The sequence below is a fragment of the Heloderma suspectum genome, chromosome 7 (genome assembly GCF_057233095.1).
Source record: "Heloderma suspectum isolate Gila_16-S chromosome 7, 16-S_ref, whole genome shotgun sequence".
Classification (NCBI taxonomy): domain Eukaryota; kingdom Metazoa; phylum Chordata; class Lepidosauria; order Squamata; family Helodermatidae; genus Heloderma; species Heloderma suspectum.
Window position 1 is genome coordinate 75752785 of NC_139464.1, and position 19634 is coordinate 75772418.

Sequence of the window (19634 nt, forward strand, 5' to 3'; positions counted from 1 at the left end):
CTAACAGTACAAATGCAATATAAAAATAAATATTAAAAAACCAAATGAAACCACAATTAAAAATAATAATTAAAAGCAAGAGCAGATAAAAACAGTAGAGCAAATTAAAAACAGCAGCCAATGAAAAACTAGCAGCAAAAAACCAAGTCACCTCAGCGGGCCAAAGTCTCATCGACATAAGAAGGCCTTTGCCTGCTGATGGAAAGTCAACAGAAAGGGAGTTAAATGGACTTCCTGGGAAGACAGCTCCAAAATCTTGGTGAAGCCCCTGAGAATGGCTTCAAGTGGCATGTGGGAATTTTGCAGTCAATAAAATATTGCTATTTACAAGTAAGACAAAAAAGGCGTTTTTCCTCAATGTTCTGTCATATGATTCTATATGTTTCTGCTGTCAGGGATTCCACGCTGCCCTTGGAAAAATTGCTGAGCAGTGCAATCCTATCGGGGTGGGGCAGGGGAGAATCTATGGTGAAGAACCACCAACTCCTGGGTTTGCACCAGCTAAGGCAGAAAGAAGGGGAGGAGTGGCTTTTTCCTCCCCACCATTTCCCCATTTTGTTGATTGGGGGGGGGGGATTTTTCCAATGGGAGAGAAACTCACTACCCCAGCTCTATGGCAGGTGTAGTTTCCCCCTCGTCTGGTGGCATGTCTGGGGAATAAGGGGGCTTTGGATCTGGGCCTGATCTGATAGCCCCCCCTGGTGGAATGCTCCATTTTGCCCTTACTGAGCACCAATGGCAGGGCAGCCATGCTGGTGGAAAGCTCTGCTGACTTCCAAGGAGAACATCTGCAAGTGCACCTCCTTCTCCACTTGTGGGTGGAGAGGTTCATAGTATTTTATGACCCCTGGGAGATCCTCCTGAGGACCATAGGATTGCTCTGTAAATTGTTAAAAGGTTCATCTACTTTAAGGGCACAGTCTTTTGGGGATGGCTGTAAGCCTCCAAGCTCAGAGGCTTATGGCCATCCAATGCAGACTGGGAGGAGTGGCGGAGATGATCTTGGCCTCCATGCTCCCCTTGCTCTGCATTTTAGGTAGACAGGCATTTTTGCCTGTCTAGCTGAGGCATTGGGGAGGGGAAGAGAAAGAGGCTGGGAAGGCCTCTGGATGTGATATAAGCCTCCCCAGTCCCCTCCCGGCCAACCATCGCATCCCCTTTACATTCCCTCTGAAGATGCTTTTGTGGAGAGACATGTGGCATGGTTCTCTCTGTGCCAGCTGGGAGGGGTGGAGAGCTCGAAGTCCTGGGTCTAAGGTCAGACCTAGGACTGACCCCAGGGTGCTGGGTCCAAGGTTGGAGCACTGTCTCTGACTTCAGATTCAAGAATCCAAACTATCCTATGGCCCCCCAGACTCTGTCCAGGGGCCATAGGATTGCTCCCTAAGTTACAAATGGGGGTGGGTGGGGGAGTCCAATTACTTGATGAGCTTTGGAAGAAAAAGGGTTATTACAGCTAGAAGCTACATATGGGAAAAATGTCTTGGAAAGGTATGAAATATATTCTTATTAATGTTCAGCATGACTGATGCTTTTTCCAAAGAAGCTCTACTTTTAAAATAATATCTGTATTCTTTTTATAACATATTTCTAATGTAATAGCTAGTTACTAATACATAGTTCTTCCAATAAGTGATTGGCACAATCTGGTCTCGGGTATTACCACATTAAAAACTCCCATACTTATCTTCCAGCTTTTCCGGTATTAAAATCCTAAGAATAAGAAAATGCTTGTGTGATTGGCAAATTCCCACATGGGATTAGTATAACTGCTGGTGGTGATGTGCCAGCCTCCAAATCCCAGTCATTCACCAGGTTGTCAGACAATAGCAGGAAGAGGAAACACTGCATACATGTGTGTGTGACAGTGAGAGAGAATATTTAATGTTCGTAGCTGATGAAATATGAGTCAGTCAAGCCTCAGTGGTGCTAAATAGGCAGAGTGGTTTAGAAAATAACTGCTTGATTATAGAATTATGGGTGTATTCAGCACAACTGAAGTTTCCCCGCAAAAGTACTGCTGTTAAAGGAATATTTATTTATTTATTTCATTTCTATACCGCCCAATAGCCGAAGCTCTCTGGGCGGTTCACAAAAATTAAAACCAAACAACACACAATAAAACAATTTAAAATATATAGAACATTAAAACCACAATATAACAATGCAACCACAATAAAACCTAGCAGCAGTACAGGAGTTTAAAATACAGATTTAAAACAGCAAAGATAAAAATTTAGAAAGCTAAAATGCTAAAATGCCTGGGAAAATAAAAAGGTCTTCACCTGGCGCCGAAAGGAGTACAATGTAGGCGCCAGGCGAATCTCACTAGGGAGCACATTCCAGAGCCGGGGTGCCACAGCAGAAAAAGCCCTCCTCCTAGTAGCCACCCGCCTCACTTCCTTTGGCAGGGGCTCACGGAGAAGGGCCGCTGATGATGATCTTAAGGTCCGGGCAGGCACATATGGGAGGAGGCGATCCTTCAGGTAACCTGGCCCCAAGCCGTTAAGGGCTTTAAATGTTAACACCAGCACTTTGAATCGGGCCCGGAAATGGACTGGCAGCCAGTGCAGCTGGAAAAGTACTGGCATAATATGAGCTGAATGAATATGTATATTCATTAATATCAGGAATGAGGAACACCCAGCCCGCTGGCTGTATCTGGACCATGGAGGTCCCCATTTGGCCTGTCAACTTCCCTGCTGGCTTATCTCTGATCAGAGAGTAGAGATAAGAGATTTTCCATCCTTCCTCCCATGCTGAAATTAGACTTTTAAGAAGCCTCCATTGGTGCCCATGGAAGCTTTTAAAAGCCTTATTGCCCTGGGGGGTGGCACATTATGGGGAAGAGGGAATCACTGGGGAGGGAAAGTCTAACCCTACTCTTCCTAAAACTGCAATGCCCCCACCTCAAAAAACCACCCCTCTCCTGCTGCAGTCAAGCTAAGGGAAGCTACAGGTCCAACCTGTAACCATCACATGACCTGTTAAAGGCTAATTTGAATGTCTGCAGACCCCCCTCCCTTATTCCATCTTGAGACTCTGATCATGCAGACACCATAACTCCACTCTTAAGTCAGCATCTTTTTCTCTCCTGTTCCCCCTCCCTTTGCTTTTTGTAACATCTAGCCTGATAAGAGATCTTGAGATCTTGAAAGCCTGCATACTTTGGTGACCTTTTGCTTGGCCTAATAAAGCTATTACACTAATATGGACTACATGATCAATGTTTAAGATCTTGCAAGCCTTAATCAGGTAAAAACCATAAACAAACATCCTCTGAACAAAATTTATCACTAGATGTATTTAGTTAAAAAGAGAGAGACCAAACCTAAGCAAATTACATAATAAAATCAACTTTATTACAATAATAATAAATAAGAAGTAATATATTTCTGTCCAGAACATAATAGAAAATGTGACTTTAAAAAGTACAAAAAACATGTACCTACTCAACAGATACTAGTAAGTCATGGAAATCCTCTAAAATGTTGATTCACAGTTTGAACCTCCAAATGCTGGGCAGCAAAAGTTGCAGTACAATGCTTGGGACGTGTGCTAATGATAGTAACGCTACTGTCTGGAGCCAAGAAACTAATTGGATATTACAGTTATATTCCAGGGTTATAGAAATGAAAAACATTAATCCACAGCACAATCCACCAACCTTTGTTCCTACAGAATCTCTTTCCAGCTTAAGTGATATCCCAAAAGACTTGTCAGCATCTTTATTTGGTGCAGAGAACCTCTGTAAAATGTACAAGGCTGTTACTGGTGGCTGCTCTTTTTATCTCTGTATTTTATATAGCTGTGATCCAATCAGAATCATAATGTATCAATTTGCATTAAGTTATGCCTAAAAAAAAACAGGTAAAGGTGTCCCCAACCAGTCGTGTCCGACTCTAGGGTGTGGTGCTCATCCCCATTTCTAAGCCGAAGAGCCAGCGCTGTCCGAAGACGCTTCCGTGGTCATGTGGCCGGCATGACTGAACACCGAGGTGCACAGAACGCTGTTACCTTTCCCGCCGAGGCGGTACCTATTTATCTACTTGCAATTTCTTGCTTTCGAACTGCTAGGTTGGCAGGAGCTGGGACTGAAGACGGGAGCTCACTCTGTCACGCAGCACTCAGGTCTCGAACTGCTGACCTGCCGACCTTCCAGTCTGCAGTTCAGCGTCTTAACCACTAAGCCACCGCGGCCAAGTTATGCCTACTTTACTTTAAAAAAACCCTATTTAAACAAAGTAAGTGGCTTTTTTGTTCTAGAACATTATTAATAAGTGGAAGGTACTACTGCACTGTATGTAGCATTACCCAAGCATAAGAGAAAGGATCAAGATTTAGGGCAGGTTGGTTCTTTGCTTTAAAGTCTCATGGGTTATGGTTGGAGAACAGAATTAAACTATTGAGCAAATAGGAAATATTGAGAGACTGGTAAGGCTTGGCATGGCACGGCATAGAAAACTAGAGACTGCTACACAGTAATTTCAGTTCAGAATTTGTAGCTGGGATGGGTATCTAAGTTCCCTGTGTTTTTTCTAACTGAAAAAATTGACATTATCAGTGCAATTATACGTGTTTACTTGGAAGTTAGTTACATTGTGTTCAATGGGTATTATTCCTAGGTAAATATGCATTGTGGGAGGAAAATTCTGAGAGTGCTTTGGACTGCAAGAAGATCAAACCAGTCCATACTCCAGGAAATCAAGCCAGACCGCTCACTTGAGGGAATGATATTAAAGGCAAAACTGAAGTACTTTGGCCACATCATGAGAAGACAGGATACCCTGGAGAAGATGCTGATGCTAGGGAAAGTGGAAGGCAAAAGGAAGAGGGGCCGATGGATGGATGATATTCTGGAGGTGACGGACTCGACCTTGGGGGAGCTGGGGGTGGCGACAACCGACAGGAAGCTCTGGCGTGGGCCGGTCCATGAAGTCACGAAGAATCAGAAGTGACTGAACGAATAAACAACAAAAATATGCATAGGATTATAGCCTCAGTTGCTCCTTTAAAATGGAATTCTATGCAAATTTACCTAAGAGTAAGACCCATTGAACACAGTGCAACTTATTTCTGAGTAAACATTCATTGTTGTTGTTGTTGTTCAGTCGTGTCCGACTCTTCATGACCCCATGGACCATAGCACGCCAGGCCTTCCTGTCCTGCGCTCTCTCCCGGAGTGTGCTCAAGCATAGGATTGGATTAATAATGTTCAGTTTTTCAGTTTGAACACCAAGGCCTCACCAGCTCTCACTGAAGTTTTATTTATTTTTAAATGGCCATAATAAATATAGCAAATTGCATTGAAGGAGATATAATGAAGTAGCAGTTTGGGACATTATCTACATATAATAGATATTGCATCAAGGTTCTTTTCTTTTACCAAGATTAAAACAAAATGACATTGTATCAATAGATTACTTAGCTTTGCAACTCTGCACTTCATAATAATTTTATATGAGTAAACATTTTTGGCACACCTAATACATGCATATTATATGTAAAGTTAACCATATTGCCTCATATTTGATACACAGTTATCTAGTAAATCAATGGATATTACATGTACGTTAAGGCTACAATCCTATACACACTTACCTGGAAGTAAGTCCAATTGAACTCAATGGGCCTCATGTATGAATATATACATGTATAGGATTGAACTGTAGGTCTCTTAATCTAAATGCCAGAACAAGTCATTAGTGGTCAGGATTGCACAGAACAGTTAGGGCACAATCCTATGCAGATAGGTGGCTGCCTCCGAACTTGGAGGTGACCACCTCTCCAATGCATGGCAGGAGAAGCATGGAGGGGATTGTTCCCTCCCCGCTTCTCCTGCTCTGCATTTTTGGCTAGACAGCTGATTGTGGCTGCCTGGCCACAGGAGGGCTGAGCGGGGGAGGAGGCTGCTGTACAACACATTGGATGTGTTGTACAGGCATTTCCGTCCTCCCCGCCCCAGAACACCCCTTTTTGGCTACTCGGTGCTCCTCTTGCAAGCGTGGAGGATGGGGCTGGTCCGCACTGCCTCCGAGGCAGCATGGAAGTGGGGGGAGGTCGGTTACTGGAAAGCCAGATACCCTATGGCTGTCTAGCTGCTGTCTAATGGACATAGGATTGCTCCCTTATTCAGCACCATAATTTGTCTATTAAAACCATTTCTTGGGAAAGCTGCTTAATAAAGAAGCCATTACTATAAATAATTGTACTCTAAACTGAGTGAACATCTATTTGTAATCTTTATTAGATCACTCTGAATCTTTGCAGAATCCATTAGTATAAAGGCAACAGCAAGTGCTTTTAGTGGAGAATCAGTGCCCCAAATCACTGTAGGCTACAGTGATGTCCCAAAATGGTAATCAGTATACGCCATTCTAAGAATTCATTTTCTGATGCCATAAGTCATAGAGTTATACCATTGTCTCTACTGATATTTTTAGACCTCTATGGGTGCTCACACATGCTTGAGCTCACATACAACACACATATTCCACTTACTTTAACCAAGTGATCATGTACACAGGCACATGTGTACATGATTATGTATGCAGACACAACTACATGAAGAAAAATATTAGGATCCAAAAGCTGCATGTACGAGCAGTTATGCACACCCAAGAGGGCTTTGCCAATTTTCTCTTCCAATTTCATGGTCCGTTAGAAGCTTCTACATGTCAAGGTTGATGAAGTGCATGGCTATACCCAAATGTAGCCTGTAGGTGTCTTCTTCTGTTGGGTTGTGTCTCCACAACAATGGAAGGAGAAGCTAATGGAGGAGTATCAGGGTTTTTAAAAAGAATCAGCTTTGCTGTGCTTTGGTCTCCACGAGCAGGTTCTCTGCACCAGTAAAAATCACTTCACAGAACATACTTGCTGGTGGGGCTTGGAGTGAACATCTGACTGGCAGGAGCTGCTCAACCAATAAGAGAGTCTTCCCCCCCTGATCTCCCCCCCCTTTCTCCTTTCCCCTGAAAGTCCAGATGCACCTGCATTTCAGGAGCAAGCCTCACTGAGCACAAGGGGAGTTACTTCTGAGAGGACGCTAATGGGTTTGTTGTGGGAAAGAAAGCAGTAAACACAAAGAGGGAAACCAGCCTCCATTTTAACCCACAGGATCTCTATAACGAAGGGTCAAAGTAGTTACTTCCTAAGGCAATAAACCAAACAAAGGAGAATCAGAGCCTCAAGATTGTGCTTTACTGCATTTAGGGAACTGGGCTTTAAACTGTGCCATGTCAATTGAGGGGGATCACTGTAAGTTTTGAAGTGGGCAAGCCTCATTCAGCACAATGGGAGTTACTTCTGAGAAAACACTAATTGGTTTGTGCAGGTATGGGAAACACGCAGGAAACTCCCCTTGATCAGGGTCTTGGTGAAAGGCACACCCCTAGGCAGGGCTAGCATTCCCGAGGTAAATGTGGAGGCTAGGGCACATAGCAACTATACTGAGGAGCACCCGACATAAGGAAAAGAATCATACTCTAAGCAGTCTCATGAAATCTGGTTTTTCCCTGATAAGCTCTGGGGTGGCTGCTGGATGGCCTCGACGTCATGTATCCCTAACGACCTCAACACGCAGCCAGCTCGGAATAAATCACTGGTGGAAACATCCCCTTGGTCATTTTACAGGTCAGTGTTTTGAGCTGGAAGTTTGTGCTGGAAGTGCAGCTAGCAGAATCAAGTGTTGTTAACCATGCCAAGGAATAGGGCCAGGCACCTAGTATTTACACCAAGCTTGGTCAACCCAGTATAGCGATGAATGAACACTGTTTCAATTTGAAATAGCCTCAGCATTTACACATGTCTTTGTTAAGCATTTGGAAGAAGGGTGTCTGTTTTCAGAGAATCTCCTCCTAGCTCATAACGCTGATGCATGTGTGTTGATGATGCCATGCATATCCATATTGTATTGCCCCTTGGGACTAGTCATTTGGTTTCACCTTCCTTGCATCCACAGTATGGTACCAGCTGTGGTAGAAAACTACCTTGGGAATTTGAGGTAGACTCTCCCCTCCAGCAAATAACCACAAAAGGTATTTGTAAGCGTGAAGAAATGCCACGTGTATAACTGTTGTTGTTCTGTAACTACTTTATGTGGCCTCTGAGAGGCTATAAGATATCTGTGTAGGACTGAGGCTTAGTGTTGTTACTGTGTTGAAGGCCTGTTTTTAGTAGTAGCTGCTTGGTGATGTTCTGAAGGGGAGAGAGAGATAATTGCTTGTAATACTTTTAGATGGGGCCTGGATCAGGTAAATTCAATTTTGATTGGCTGGGGATTCTAGCTAGGTGGAAAGAGCAGTTGCAAAATGACAGCTGACAGTTATGGATTCAGGGAGCCAGTCGTTAGTCTGTCAGGAGGAGATCTGCTTGTTGGTGGGTAGTGTTATAGAAGGACTAGGAGAAAGCTGGGGAGAAAGTGAAAAGCTAAGGCCTCTGTATTAAGGTATTCCTTCTCTGTGGAATAACCATACATGGCTGGTAAGGATCAGGAGTAGGGAGCAGGTGACTGTGTTATGCCAGGAGGCTGCCCTAAGATCTTGCCAGAAGGCCAGAAATACAAGAGGAGGAGCTTTGGGGATCAGAAGAAATCTGACCCAAGAGTGGGACATGGTTGTGAGTGTATTGGCTGGGGTGGAGGTTTAAGGAATTTGACCTGAGGTAAAAAAAAGTCATTAAGAGGTTTGCATTAGCAACAGCATCTCTTGAATCCTTAAGAAGCATCAGCAAGCACTCTTTTGAAACCCCCCAAGTAACTATTAGTGTTCCCTTATGTATAAAAATATCCCTTTAATAAATTAAATTCTTTAATACTTCATCTTTCTCTCATGTTGGTGCCCATCTCACACCTAAGCCTCTTATACCAAGCTAATAGGAGGTTTTAAATTGTCTAAGAGAACTGGTGGCAGCAGAAAAGGGTTAGCTTGAGTTATAGTGGCAGAGAGTTCCTTAGGCCCTGAAATATAAGCATTTGCTAAAAATAAGAAACCCCGTGGGTGGGACTCCTCAATTAAGGAGCAGTTTCCCCAAATGAGGAGGCAGCTCTGGAGGAGGAGGGAGAATCCCCTGTAATAAGAAACAATTAAGAGAATTGATTGACTGAAATAGAGAAAATATTAATGAAGCAAAAGCCCCCAGGGTCCATGGTCTGAGAATGTAGTTCATAGCAACCAACTAGAATTCCACTGATAGTAAAAGGTTAATGATGAAGAACATCTGGGCATGGGCCTATAAAGCCACTGGTTTTGGGTACTTGGTCTGCTGAATGCCGACTCTACACGCTTAGAATCTCGTATAATATTCCAAGCCAGAGAAGAACATGGGGGAAACAGCATGAAATACTTATCCACTCTGTTAAACATGTTTATGAGCACTGGCTTCCTTCCTTGCAATTATGTTCTACCAAGTCGTTGGTCTAGTCCTTTTTGTTTGTTTTGGCTGAAATGTTCACACATCACTAGCAGCCCAGGTGCTGTCAAGTCCTCATTCATATTTTGGTCGGAAAGAGCCATCTGCTCCTTTTAATATTTTGTCAGCGATGTTCCCCATATTTTTCTTCATAGTTTTCAGAGGATTCTCATGCAGGAGTGTCTGTATTAGATATTTCTCTCGTTTAATTTTGCTCTTGGTTTTCTTTGACACGTCTGGAATGGTGTATGAAATAATGAATTTCACAAAGTAGATGATATGCTGGAAAAAGAATATATCACCATTATTAGAGAGAAAAGCATTGCCAGTAATATATTTGTGGCCCAGTTTGGAATTCTATGTACACTCTGATAGAAATATGAAGCTCTGTTTATTCTCAGTCATTTCAACAGAGGGAGCTAATCCTCAGATACAAATAAATGTGCCCACAGACTGGTCTCCTCCACTGAACTGAAAAGGAAGGTGTTTCTTTAAGAATTCTTGCAAATTGCTAAGGGAGGTTTCTCAGAGCATGTCCAGGCAGCCCTTCCTTCCTTCCTTAACTAAATGCTTGTCTGCTAGTGAACTACCAGTGAAGCTGCTATATATATGTCACAATGTGACATATGCCATGCAGGCTACACACCTACCCATCATTTGTGCAATGTGGGCAGGGAAGGACCAGTACTGGGGTCACCAATGTGTACAGATTTTGTGAGGCAGAAATGTCCTGGCTGCACAGCCACCCTGTCAGAATCTAGATATGTTACCGGTAGCAACTGCATACCATTCTTCAGGGGTCACTTACAATAACCAACCAGGATGGCAGCGAAAGGGCTTAGTGGGTCCTAAAAATACAGATGGGCTTAAAATAAAGATCATGCCAATAAAATAAGTAAATATTAGAAGTGAATTCATAAGAGTTTCAACTAGCACAATATTAACTTTTGATCTCCCCTTTGCCTTCTCAGTCTTCATGGAAGCAGTGAAAATTCAGTATCCAATATCTGTTCTGTATTTGCTCATCCTCCACCCAAGAGGAGAATACAGACGAGCTGATGGCATTTGGTTAGACTCACTGTAAAGGAATAAATCCATGACGATTTATTTTTGCACACATCTTCACAATCTTCACTGTAATTTTCTTCACAAATGTACATATACTATAATATATACCATGAAATAAAGCTGTGCCAAAATCACCCAGCCAGTTCTGTTTTCATTTAGTGCCCCTCTATGATTGATTTTCACTGCTATTACATTAGGCAGTCTCTGAGTGACATGTCTGGAGTGGATTTACAAAAATGATACAAAGGGAGACTGGGGCAGCTCTGGGGTGAAGGAATGGAAAGACATGTACTGACATAATATAAAATGTTGAAGATACTTGCTAAAGTTCAGGATAAAAGATACTGACCTCCATGACAATGATAAATGATAACTTGGCTGCAATAACATGCCAGTAATAGATATTGTGTTCATACTGATGTTCATGCCCAGGAGGATATCGGAAGTCTCGGTATCTAACACAGTCAAAAACACAAGTAATTATTTCAACAGATTCTGCAATAATGTATTTTGGCCAGAAGGGGGAGGAAAACCTGTCCCTTTCCTCCGATTTTATATAGCGCACAATATATAAGCAACATGCAATTAGAACGACTGTAGAACTAAACTAGAGAATGTTAGATGCTGAGATACATCATTTCACCTTTATAGTATGTAAAATAATAAATATTTTGTAGAATCTTAAAAAATAAAAAAAATCATTTAAACTTTCCTTTGACAACTTTTGCCATTCAATGTAACTTTGCACTGTTGAGCAGTTCAATCAGCAGAGAAATGCTGTTTTTTTATTTCTAAAAATAAAAATAAAATAGATCAGCTATTTTAAATAGGTCCTAGGTCATAGTCTGAAGGCACATGAGGCAGCCACCTTGCTGAAGCTAGGCAGGTCTGGGTCTGGTCAGTGCCTGGAGGAGAGACCACCTAGGAACCACATGTAGCCACCTTGAGTGCAACAATGGAAGAAAGGTGGGATATAAATGGAATGAATGAATGAATGAAATAGGATAATAGACTTGCCTGCATGTTGTTTGGTTTGCAAACATGGGAAGATCAATTGGCTTGCTTTCATTTCTGAAGTCTGATACAGCAAAGACAGAAAGTGTATTGTTTATGTACCCCTTCATGGTATGACTGTTGTGATTTCCATAGGGAGGGACCGAAAATGACCAGTAATAAACCAGGCGTGGAATCATATCGGATGTAAAAGCAATTATCATGGCCTGCATTTGAAATGATGGGAAAATGAACAAAATTTAACAGCGCCTTGAGATAAATACTTTTCTTCCCTGTATGTTCCTTGAAAAGCAATATAAGCATATTATTGTACTAATTGGAAGCCAAGCACATCCAGGTCTCTGCAGCATCTGGTTGGCAAATCACTTGGGAGTCTAATTTTATTGTTATTGTTGTTCTAATAAGAAGCTATGTACAATAGCCTGTCTTCTTTGATGGAAGAGTGGGATACAAACATAACAAATAAAAAATAAGGCTTCTCTTCATAGACTATCACACATTAGATCCAAGAAACCCTACAGCCAAACACTGCTTCCTTTCCTGGTCACCACCAATCTGCAACTGCAGCTATTTATTTATTTATTTATTTGTGATATTATATGTCTTTAAATATAATAAAATCCCTAAACAGATTTCCCCCCTAGGTATTCTGTTCATATTAAACTTTGTCCTCATTTCATATTAAAAAATATGTGCCCTCCTCTTATGTGCCCTATTAAAGTTGAAAATGTCATGACTAATTTAAGTCCCATTGATTTCAATGGGTCTACTCTAAGTATGACTAAGTCTGGATCCAATACATAAATAATGGAAAACAACAAATAACATAACAAATAAAATAGCAGCATAAAAAAATTCAGTTAAAAGCACAGCATACTAAAATAAACCAAATGCAGGCTGAAATAAAGCTCTTTAAAAGCCTCCTAAAGACCAGCAAACGGGAGTCATATGCATTTCTTGGGAGACAGAATTCCAAAGATGTATAGAAATTTGTTATATGTATAAGTAATAACCTGGTGACTTTACAGAAATAAAGATAAGAGTCAGGTTTTACATACTATTAGGCAACAATGTCTTGCGATCATAGTATTATAAGCTTCTAGTGCTGCCACAGCATCAAAACATTGTGCTGCTTTTTCTGCATATGATTACACACTGATTTATCCCCCCACCCAAATGTTTTGAAATTCAGTGGGTTTTGTTTGCTGTCTTACACTGCCTTTCCCCCTAAGTATTCTTTTCATTTTAAACTTTCTCCTCTTTTCATTCTTGCCCTCTTTTCAAATGATCTCCAGATGTGCAATAGTCAGCTGTGTGCAGGAGAGTTAATTCTTCTGTGCAGTCTCTAAAAGGCAACATTCCTGCCCTTGATTTGTAGACTGATTTTTAGAGAATAATACTAGAAAAATACTCTGATCTCCATTTTCCAAGTTATAATGACTTTTCCATATACTTGAGAACAACTGAAAACTGGTCTTAAAATTGGCAACATATGCTCCTGTATGGTGATGTCAGCTGTGCTGGATGAACTATAAGTCTCAGGGTAGTTTTGCACAACATCCACTTATAGCTCTGTTGGTACTGCAGAGCTAATACATGAAGTGGAAAGAAATGGGGCATACTGTAATAGCCCAGCATCAATTTTAGGGCAGATTTACAGCATGCACCTCCATTGCTGGCAGTAACAACCGGGCTTCCTGGACCATGAATTTCCAGCCACTGCCAATATTGTCACCTGATTAAAGAAACCTTGATCAGCCAGTTAAATTTGAATATGAAGAAAACATTAATTCAGGAGAAAAATGGTGTTTTGTTTAGATGACTTGTGTTGCAGAAGACATATTCTTAGAAGAAACTTTCCTTCTAGTATGAGAGAAAGGGGAATACTACTTCTAACATGACGAAGAGTTTTGTAGCACCTTAAAGCCTAACACGTGTATTATGGCCTAGGCTTTCATGGTTACTGCCCACTTCATCAGATGTGAGGTTAACACTTCATGCATCTGATGACGTGCATAGAATGAAGACCTTATGCTTGACTGAAGACTACTTCCGCTGGTGAAATAACTATTCAGACTGTAACATTTAGGGCACAATTCTATGCATGTTTAGACAGAGAAAAGGCCTACAACTCCCAGGATGCCCCAGCAATCCTGGGGAATGCTGGGAGTCATAGGCTTTTTCTCTGTCTAAACATACATAGGATTGCACCCTTAGGGTAGGAAGTGGTTGTTGCTGTAAGAATGTACTTACGTTTGTCACCACAGCAAGAATGGTTATTCCTTGCATGATTGGTTGCCATGCTCCGATGTCCTGAGCTTTCTGAGGAACCATGCGCCTGAACTGTGTTGTAATCTTCCAGGCATCCACACGTATTTCCAGTAAATTGTTAAAGAGAGCCAGAAGGGGTGCCAGTGGGAATGATGCCACAAATAAGGTGACAAATCCAAATTGTATAACTGAGAATGACAAATATGACATATATTGGTGAAACGTTAGCATGGGCTATATTTTCAGAGGTCAGATCAGCCTAAGACTGTGGCTACACAGGTGACTCTAGGCCACCCAAAAGCACTGAATCCTTGATAAATACGGACTGTTGTATTACAAAATTATCAAGAGTCCTTTATGCTATCAGCACTCTGCAACCATCAAGGAACAAGGGCATCATGAAAAGGAATCTGTGTTGCTAATTAGGCCAGATTTTTGTGTGTGAGAGAGAACCTAAATAACCTTTGGTTAAATACTTATACCTTACTGCAAGGGAGAATCAATAAATAACTTAAAAGTTATAATTCATATGAAAGCTCACGGTGTAGGTATTTTGAGCATGATCCATGGGAGTAGCTTCATGATTGCAAAAAGACCAGCCGATCAGCACTTTGCCCAGCTGGCTTCTGCGGAAAACAGAAAGAAGTAGGGATGGCGGAGAATTTCTCCCCGAATCTTCGGGAGGCTGAGTGCCGACGCATTCGGCCCCCCGAAGTTGGTTGGGAAATTCTCCGCCGGCCCCCTGCCCCCCCCGGGACGGGACTTACCTCCAGCGAATGTCCCTCTGGGCGGCGGGTCCCGGCGGCGGTTCGTCATGGGCGGGGGCAGCAGCTGGTCTCCCGACCGGCCGCCGCCGCCGCCATTGCAAAAAAAAAAAAGAAAAAAACCTAAAGTAAAAAAAACCAAAACACCCGTGATAGGCTATGTAACGATTTACGTAGCCTATCACGGCTAGATTTCCAAAGTCAGCCATGATAGGCTACGTAAATCGTCACGTAGTCTATCACGGGTGACTTTGAAAAAAAAAAAAAAGCGCGTACACAAATGGCGGCGGCCCATGGGTGCCGCCATTTGCGTTCCTTATTTTGGCATGTCTAGTCTACGTAAAGATTTACGTAGACTACGGCGAAAATAAGGGCACGCTATTTGCGTTGCCCTTATTTTCGCCGTAGTCTACGTAAATCTTTACATAGACTAGACGTGCCAAAATAAGGAACGCAAATGGCGGCACCCATGGGCTGCCGCCATTTGCGTACACGCTTTTTTTTTCTAAAGTCACCCGTGATAGGCTACGTGATGATTTACGTAGCCTATCACGGCTGACTTTGGAAATCCATCCGTGATAGGCTACGTAAATCGTCACGTAGCCTATCACGGGGTCTTTTTCTTTTTTTTTACTTTTTTTTTCGCGGCCGGGGAGACGGGGTGCTTCTCGCGGCCTGAATTTCGGCCGGGCGAGGCGGGAAGCCTCCCCCCCGGCCTGAATTTCGGCCGGGTGAGGCGGGAAGCCTCCCCCCCTCGCCTGAACTTCGGGGGGAAAAGCGAAGCGCCTCCCCCCCACCGCGAAGCCAAGCTGCGAAAAGGTAAGTGACTTTCGTACATCCCTAGGAAGAAGTGGTTGCTCCCACACTCAATTATCTTAGAAAGATTGCACATCTGTCCAGAAAGGGGTAAGTGTGGATCCCCAGTGGGTTTATTGTTCAAGATATGTATATCTATTCATAGCCTTATTTGATTTGGAAGACTGACCAAAATATATCTACAGTGCAATCCTATACATGTTTACTCAGTAATAAGCCTCACTGTGTTCAGTGGGGCCTACTCCCAGGTAAGTGTGCACAGGACTGCAGCTCAGTGAGTTCCATACAACCCCAGTGAAGTCCTTTGTGTTAGGATTTTAAAAAAAGAAAACCAAACCCATCAAATCCACACACACTCTTTTTACACATTTGTACATTTCTAAGTAGCCTTAATTATTTAATAGAATTCTAGCAACATTTTTGGGTTCAGTAATTATCACATAAACAGCAAATAAATGCTGGCTTACCCATTTCAAGATATTCATAAAACAATCCAAGTTTGCCAATGGATTGCAGGTGGTAATCCTGTTCCCAGCGTGGGACAATCTTTTCGGAACGATTAGCTGAGCAGCATCTTCCAATCAGATTCTTAAGCCACCTATGAGTTTGGATCATCAACAAGATTTATTCTGTCTGCTAGAGATTAGTGAATGTTTGCTGAGCAATTGTTCATTTGGAATAGCCAGGTTTGGCTGTTTACTTTGATAATGATGGACTCTATGTTTTAGTGACTGGCACTCATGATCAGGAACAAACTACATGGTACACACAAGCACAGGTGTCTTTTCTCTGATGTTTTCTTTTTGTAACTAAAATAATCTCTGAAACTGTATTTCAGCAAGGGAATGGGGTGATGTTGGAGAGAGGAGTCCAAGGTCGATGAGGAATTGCACACAGAACATAGGAAGCTGCATTATACCAAGTCATACCGTCGGTCCATCTAGCTCAGTACAGTTTCCAGCCAGTTTTCCATTGAAAATCACCCTCCCACATAGTAACCAGAAGCAATTTTTCACTTAAAAACCAGGGGTGAGGGTGGGGTTGATTTTTAATAGAAACCCACTAGAAGGAAAAGTGTAAAATAGTCATCTTCATCTCCATTCCTTAGAAGAAATCTCACAGTCTTGGAGTTATCTTAGATTTTAAAAATTATAACAGGTGGCTAGGTATATTTTGGCCCTCAATACCAGCTAACTTGTATATAACTGGAGCAGTCGTATTTTACACCCACTAGGTACAAATGCTGAGAACAGAGGATGATACAGAGTAATTTTTCTGAATGATGATATTCTTCTTTCACTATGCTTCCCAAAGATGGAATTGCAATAAATAATTTCAGAACTGGCTGTGAATCAAGACAAAATTAGAACTCTTTGGGCTTGTTTTCAAAAGCAATATTGCAACTGCCTGTGGTTAAACAAAGGACAATTGTGATATTCTTTCTGGATGGCTACAGACTTTTCCAAAGTGATCACTCAGACATGCATGCATTTGAAACCCTATGCATGGCTACTCAGACATAGGTCCTATTGAGTTCTATAGGGCTTACTCCCAGGTAACTGCAGCCCTAGTTTTTCACTTGCTTTATATGAAACACCTGATTTCATAAGTAGACACACTGGTGCTGAAGCTTCTGTTTTGAGTTAGTTAATAATATCTAAAGGATCTTGAGCAGCTCCAGTTGAACAGTTGTACCAGGGCATCTTTGGTACCTTAGAGTTCCATCCCAGAACTATTTGTTTAACCAATTTTAAAATTTCAGAGCATCGGTGCATTGGTCTATTGCAGCAAAACAACAAATAATCTTGTGGCACCTTAAAGATTAACAAATCTATTCTGGCATAAACTTTCATGGACTATAGCCCACTTCATCAGATGCATGCAATTTTGCATAATACTACATTAATCTGATGAAGAGGGCTATAGTCCGTGAAGGTTTATGCCAGAATAAATCTGATCGTCTTTAAGGTGCCACAAGGCTCTTTGTTGTTTCATTTTTAAAATGTTTGCTTTATTCCCATGAAGTTTAAGGAATTGTTTTATTCCTTTTCATACTTGCTTTAACAAATTCTTACAATGACAAAGGTAGCAAACTTTGGAACGTTATCCTTCCAGGACTTGAAGGTCCATTAGTCAAATGTCTTCTAGCACTCTGTCAATGATGGTATCAAAGTATTAAAAATTTGGGTTCCATTCTGCACCAGGTTTATCAGTGTTTTTTAACCTCCTGATTCCAGTCCGTTTTAGATAGTAACTCTAAAAAATGGATCAGCAACTGATCCAGTCAGTCTGAACCAGTTCAGATAATTTTTTTAGATAACACTATAAACTCTTACAATTATAATGTAACCACTATAAAATTAATATCTTTAACATGAAAAAGTTACAATTTTTCAGTACACTAATTGCATGCACCAATTCTATATCCTCTAGATTAGAACTTTGTCAATCTTAGTTGTCCACTGAAAGGACAGTCCCTAAATTCAGTCCCTAAAGATGCAATCCTACACATATTTTAATACGGCTATATCCCACTGAACACATTGGGACTTACTTCCAAGTAAACATGCACAGGATTCTGCTGCACATATTCTTACGCTGACCTGCACAGGAGAAACTACGAAGTCAATTTTAGCCGATTTCAATTTTTTTGTTTAAAATTCTGCCAGAAGCAAAGACCAGCAAGCATGCCATTAAATGAATCTGTGGTATGACCACATATAATGCATGATGTACAGTTATGCTAACACATGTACAAATAATAACAGAGATCTGCAGAAGGCACAGAAAGGCACTTAAAATGATGAAATGTTTGGTACCTTCCTATGAAGAAGAGTTAAAGTGTTTTGGAATGTTTAGTTTAGAAAAAAAAAGTAAGACTAAGTGGGGATGTGACAAAGGTTTATAACATCATGCTTGGTTGAAAAGAGCGGAATGACATTTTCCTCCCACTATCAGTACTAGAACTCAGGAACACCTAAATGAGGTGAGTGGAAGTAGGTTCAGAATTGGCAAAAGAAAGTAGCTCTTCCTACAGTGCATAAATAATTTGTGAAATTACAAGATGTAACTATGAACAGTAGGTTAGATAGCTTTAAAAGAAAAGGTTTAGAGAAAGCTTTTGATAGACCTATCTTCCATTAATATTAGCCATGATACTTAAGTGGAAACTCCATGTTCAAATGAAGTATACTGAGTAGTACTAAATTTCATCTGAACATGGAGATTTCGTTTAACTATGATGACTAATAGAGCCAAAGAAGGCATGATGTAGGAGTTCCATTATCAGATCTTCCAATGATGAAGAGTGAGCCACTTTTTTTGCACCTGGAAAAGTCTTCCTGAGCTTCTGATAATTAAACTGCTTCTTTAAACTGGTTGCATGTTTTTGTAGTTAAGGGTTTAGTTCTGGTTTAAATTCAAGGCAACTGAGTGATTTTATGATCAGGTTCAACTCTGGTTCACTAAAAACATTTCTGAGCTAGTTTTTGAGTTCAGGTTTGATTCAACTCGACTCCCTGCTATCAACACTGTTTTACTTACGGGAAAAGCACTTCTTGAATGTTATTCCAGATTGCTTTGCCTCCCATTATTATTGTCAGCTGTGTTGTAAGTTCAAGAAGACACCCACCTGGATCACACTACAGTTGAAAGGAAAATAAAATTAACTGCAATTCTAATATTACTTAAAAGAACATTATGCTAGACTTATGAGCATTTTTCTACCCAAGTAACTATCCTAGTTTTGTGTAAATGGACATAACTGCACACACAAAAGTGACACAGCGTTTTTATTTACTTCATTTATACGTTCCTCAGAGGAGCAAGGAGGCGCTTACATAAGGTGCCCAGGATATCCTCTTCACAGAGTTTACAGGCCAGACCATCTTCAGAACTGAAGAGCTGCTCATGTACTTTTACTATCCTCTGCACGCCCCCCCCCCAATAACTGATAATCATGGTGGGGATGTGTGCACGCTTCTGGATAGAGACATAGCATCTGTTTGGACAAGGTAAGTGCAGGAGACAGGTACCTCTTGCAGTTAAGGATACACACTTAGAAGCATGCTTCTGTTAGTGCCCTGATCTGGCTCATGGTAAACTGGAGGGTGGGGAACACTAGGGCAGTATCAAGTTTTTTGTACAATTCCAGAAAAGCAACAGTATTAAATAAATGCAGTACTGTCCACAGTGGTATTACTGTTCACTATGTTCACAGCCATCATGAGAAGTCAGTTAATTAGAAATGATTCAACATGAATAATAGCTGCATGGGGGAAACCCACCCTTCAC

General features: G+C 41.4%; 1 protein-coding gene across 1 annotated transcript in view; it reads right to left on the reverse strand.

The window, feature by feature from the left end:
- Positions 1 to 6220: 6220 nt before the first annotated feature.
- ANO6 (anoctamin 6) overlaps positions 6221 to 19634 on the reverse strand; it is a 108525-nt gene continuing 95111 nt past the window's right edge. The window contains exons 15-20 of the mRNA XM_084810660.1: positions 18885 to 18982; positions 15809 to 15939; positions 13744 to 13949; positions 11494 to 11696; positions 10826 to 10931; positions 6221 to 9690 (exon numbers count right to left, since the gene is read on the reverse strand). Of these exons, the coding sequence (XP_084666786.1) occupies positions 9484 to 9690; positions 10826 to 10931; positions 11494 to 11696; positions 13744 to 13949; positions 15809 to 15939; positions 18885 to 18982 (951 nt within the window). The 3' untranslated portion in view covers positions 6221 to 9483. The remainder of the gene's footprint in view (positions 9691 to 10825; positions 10932 to 11493; positions 11697 to 13743; positions 13950 to 15808; positions 15940 to 18884; positions 18983 to 19634) is intronic.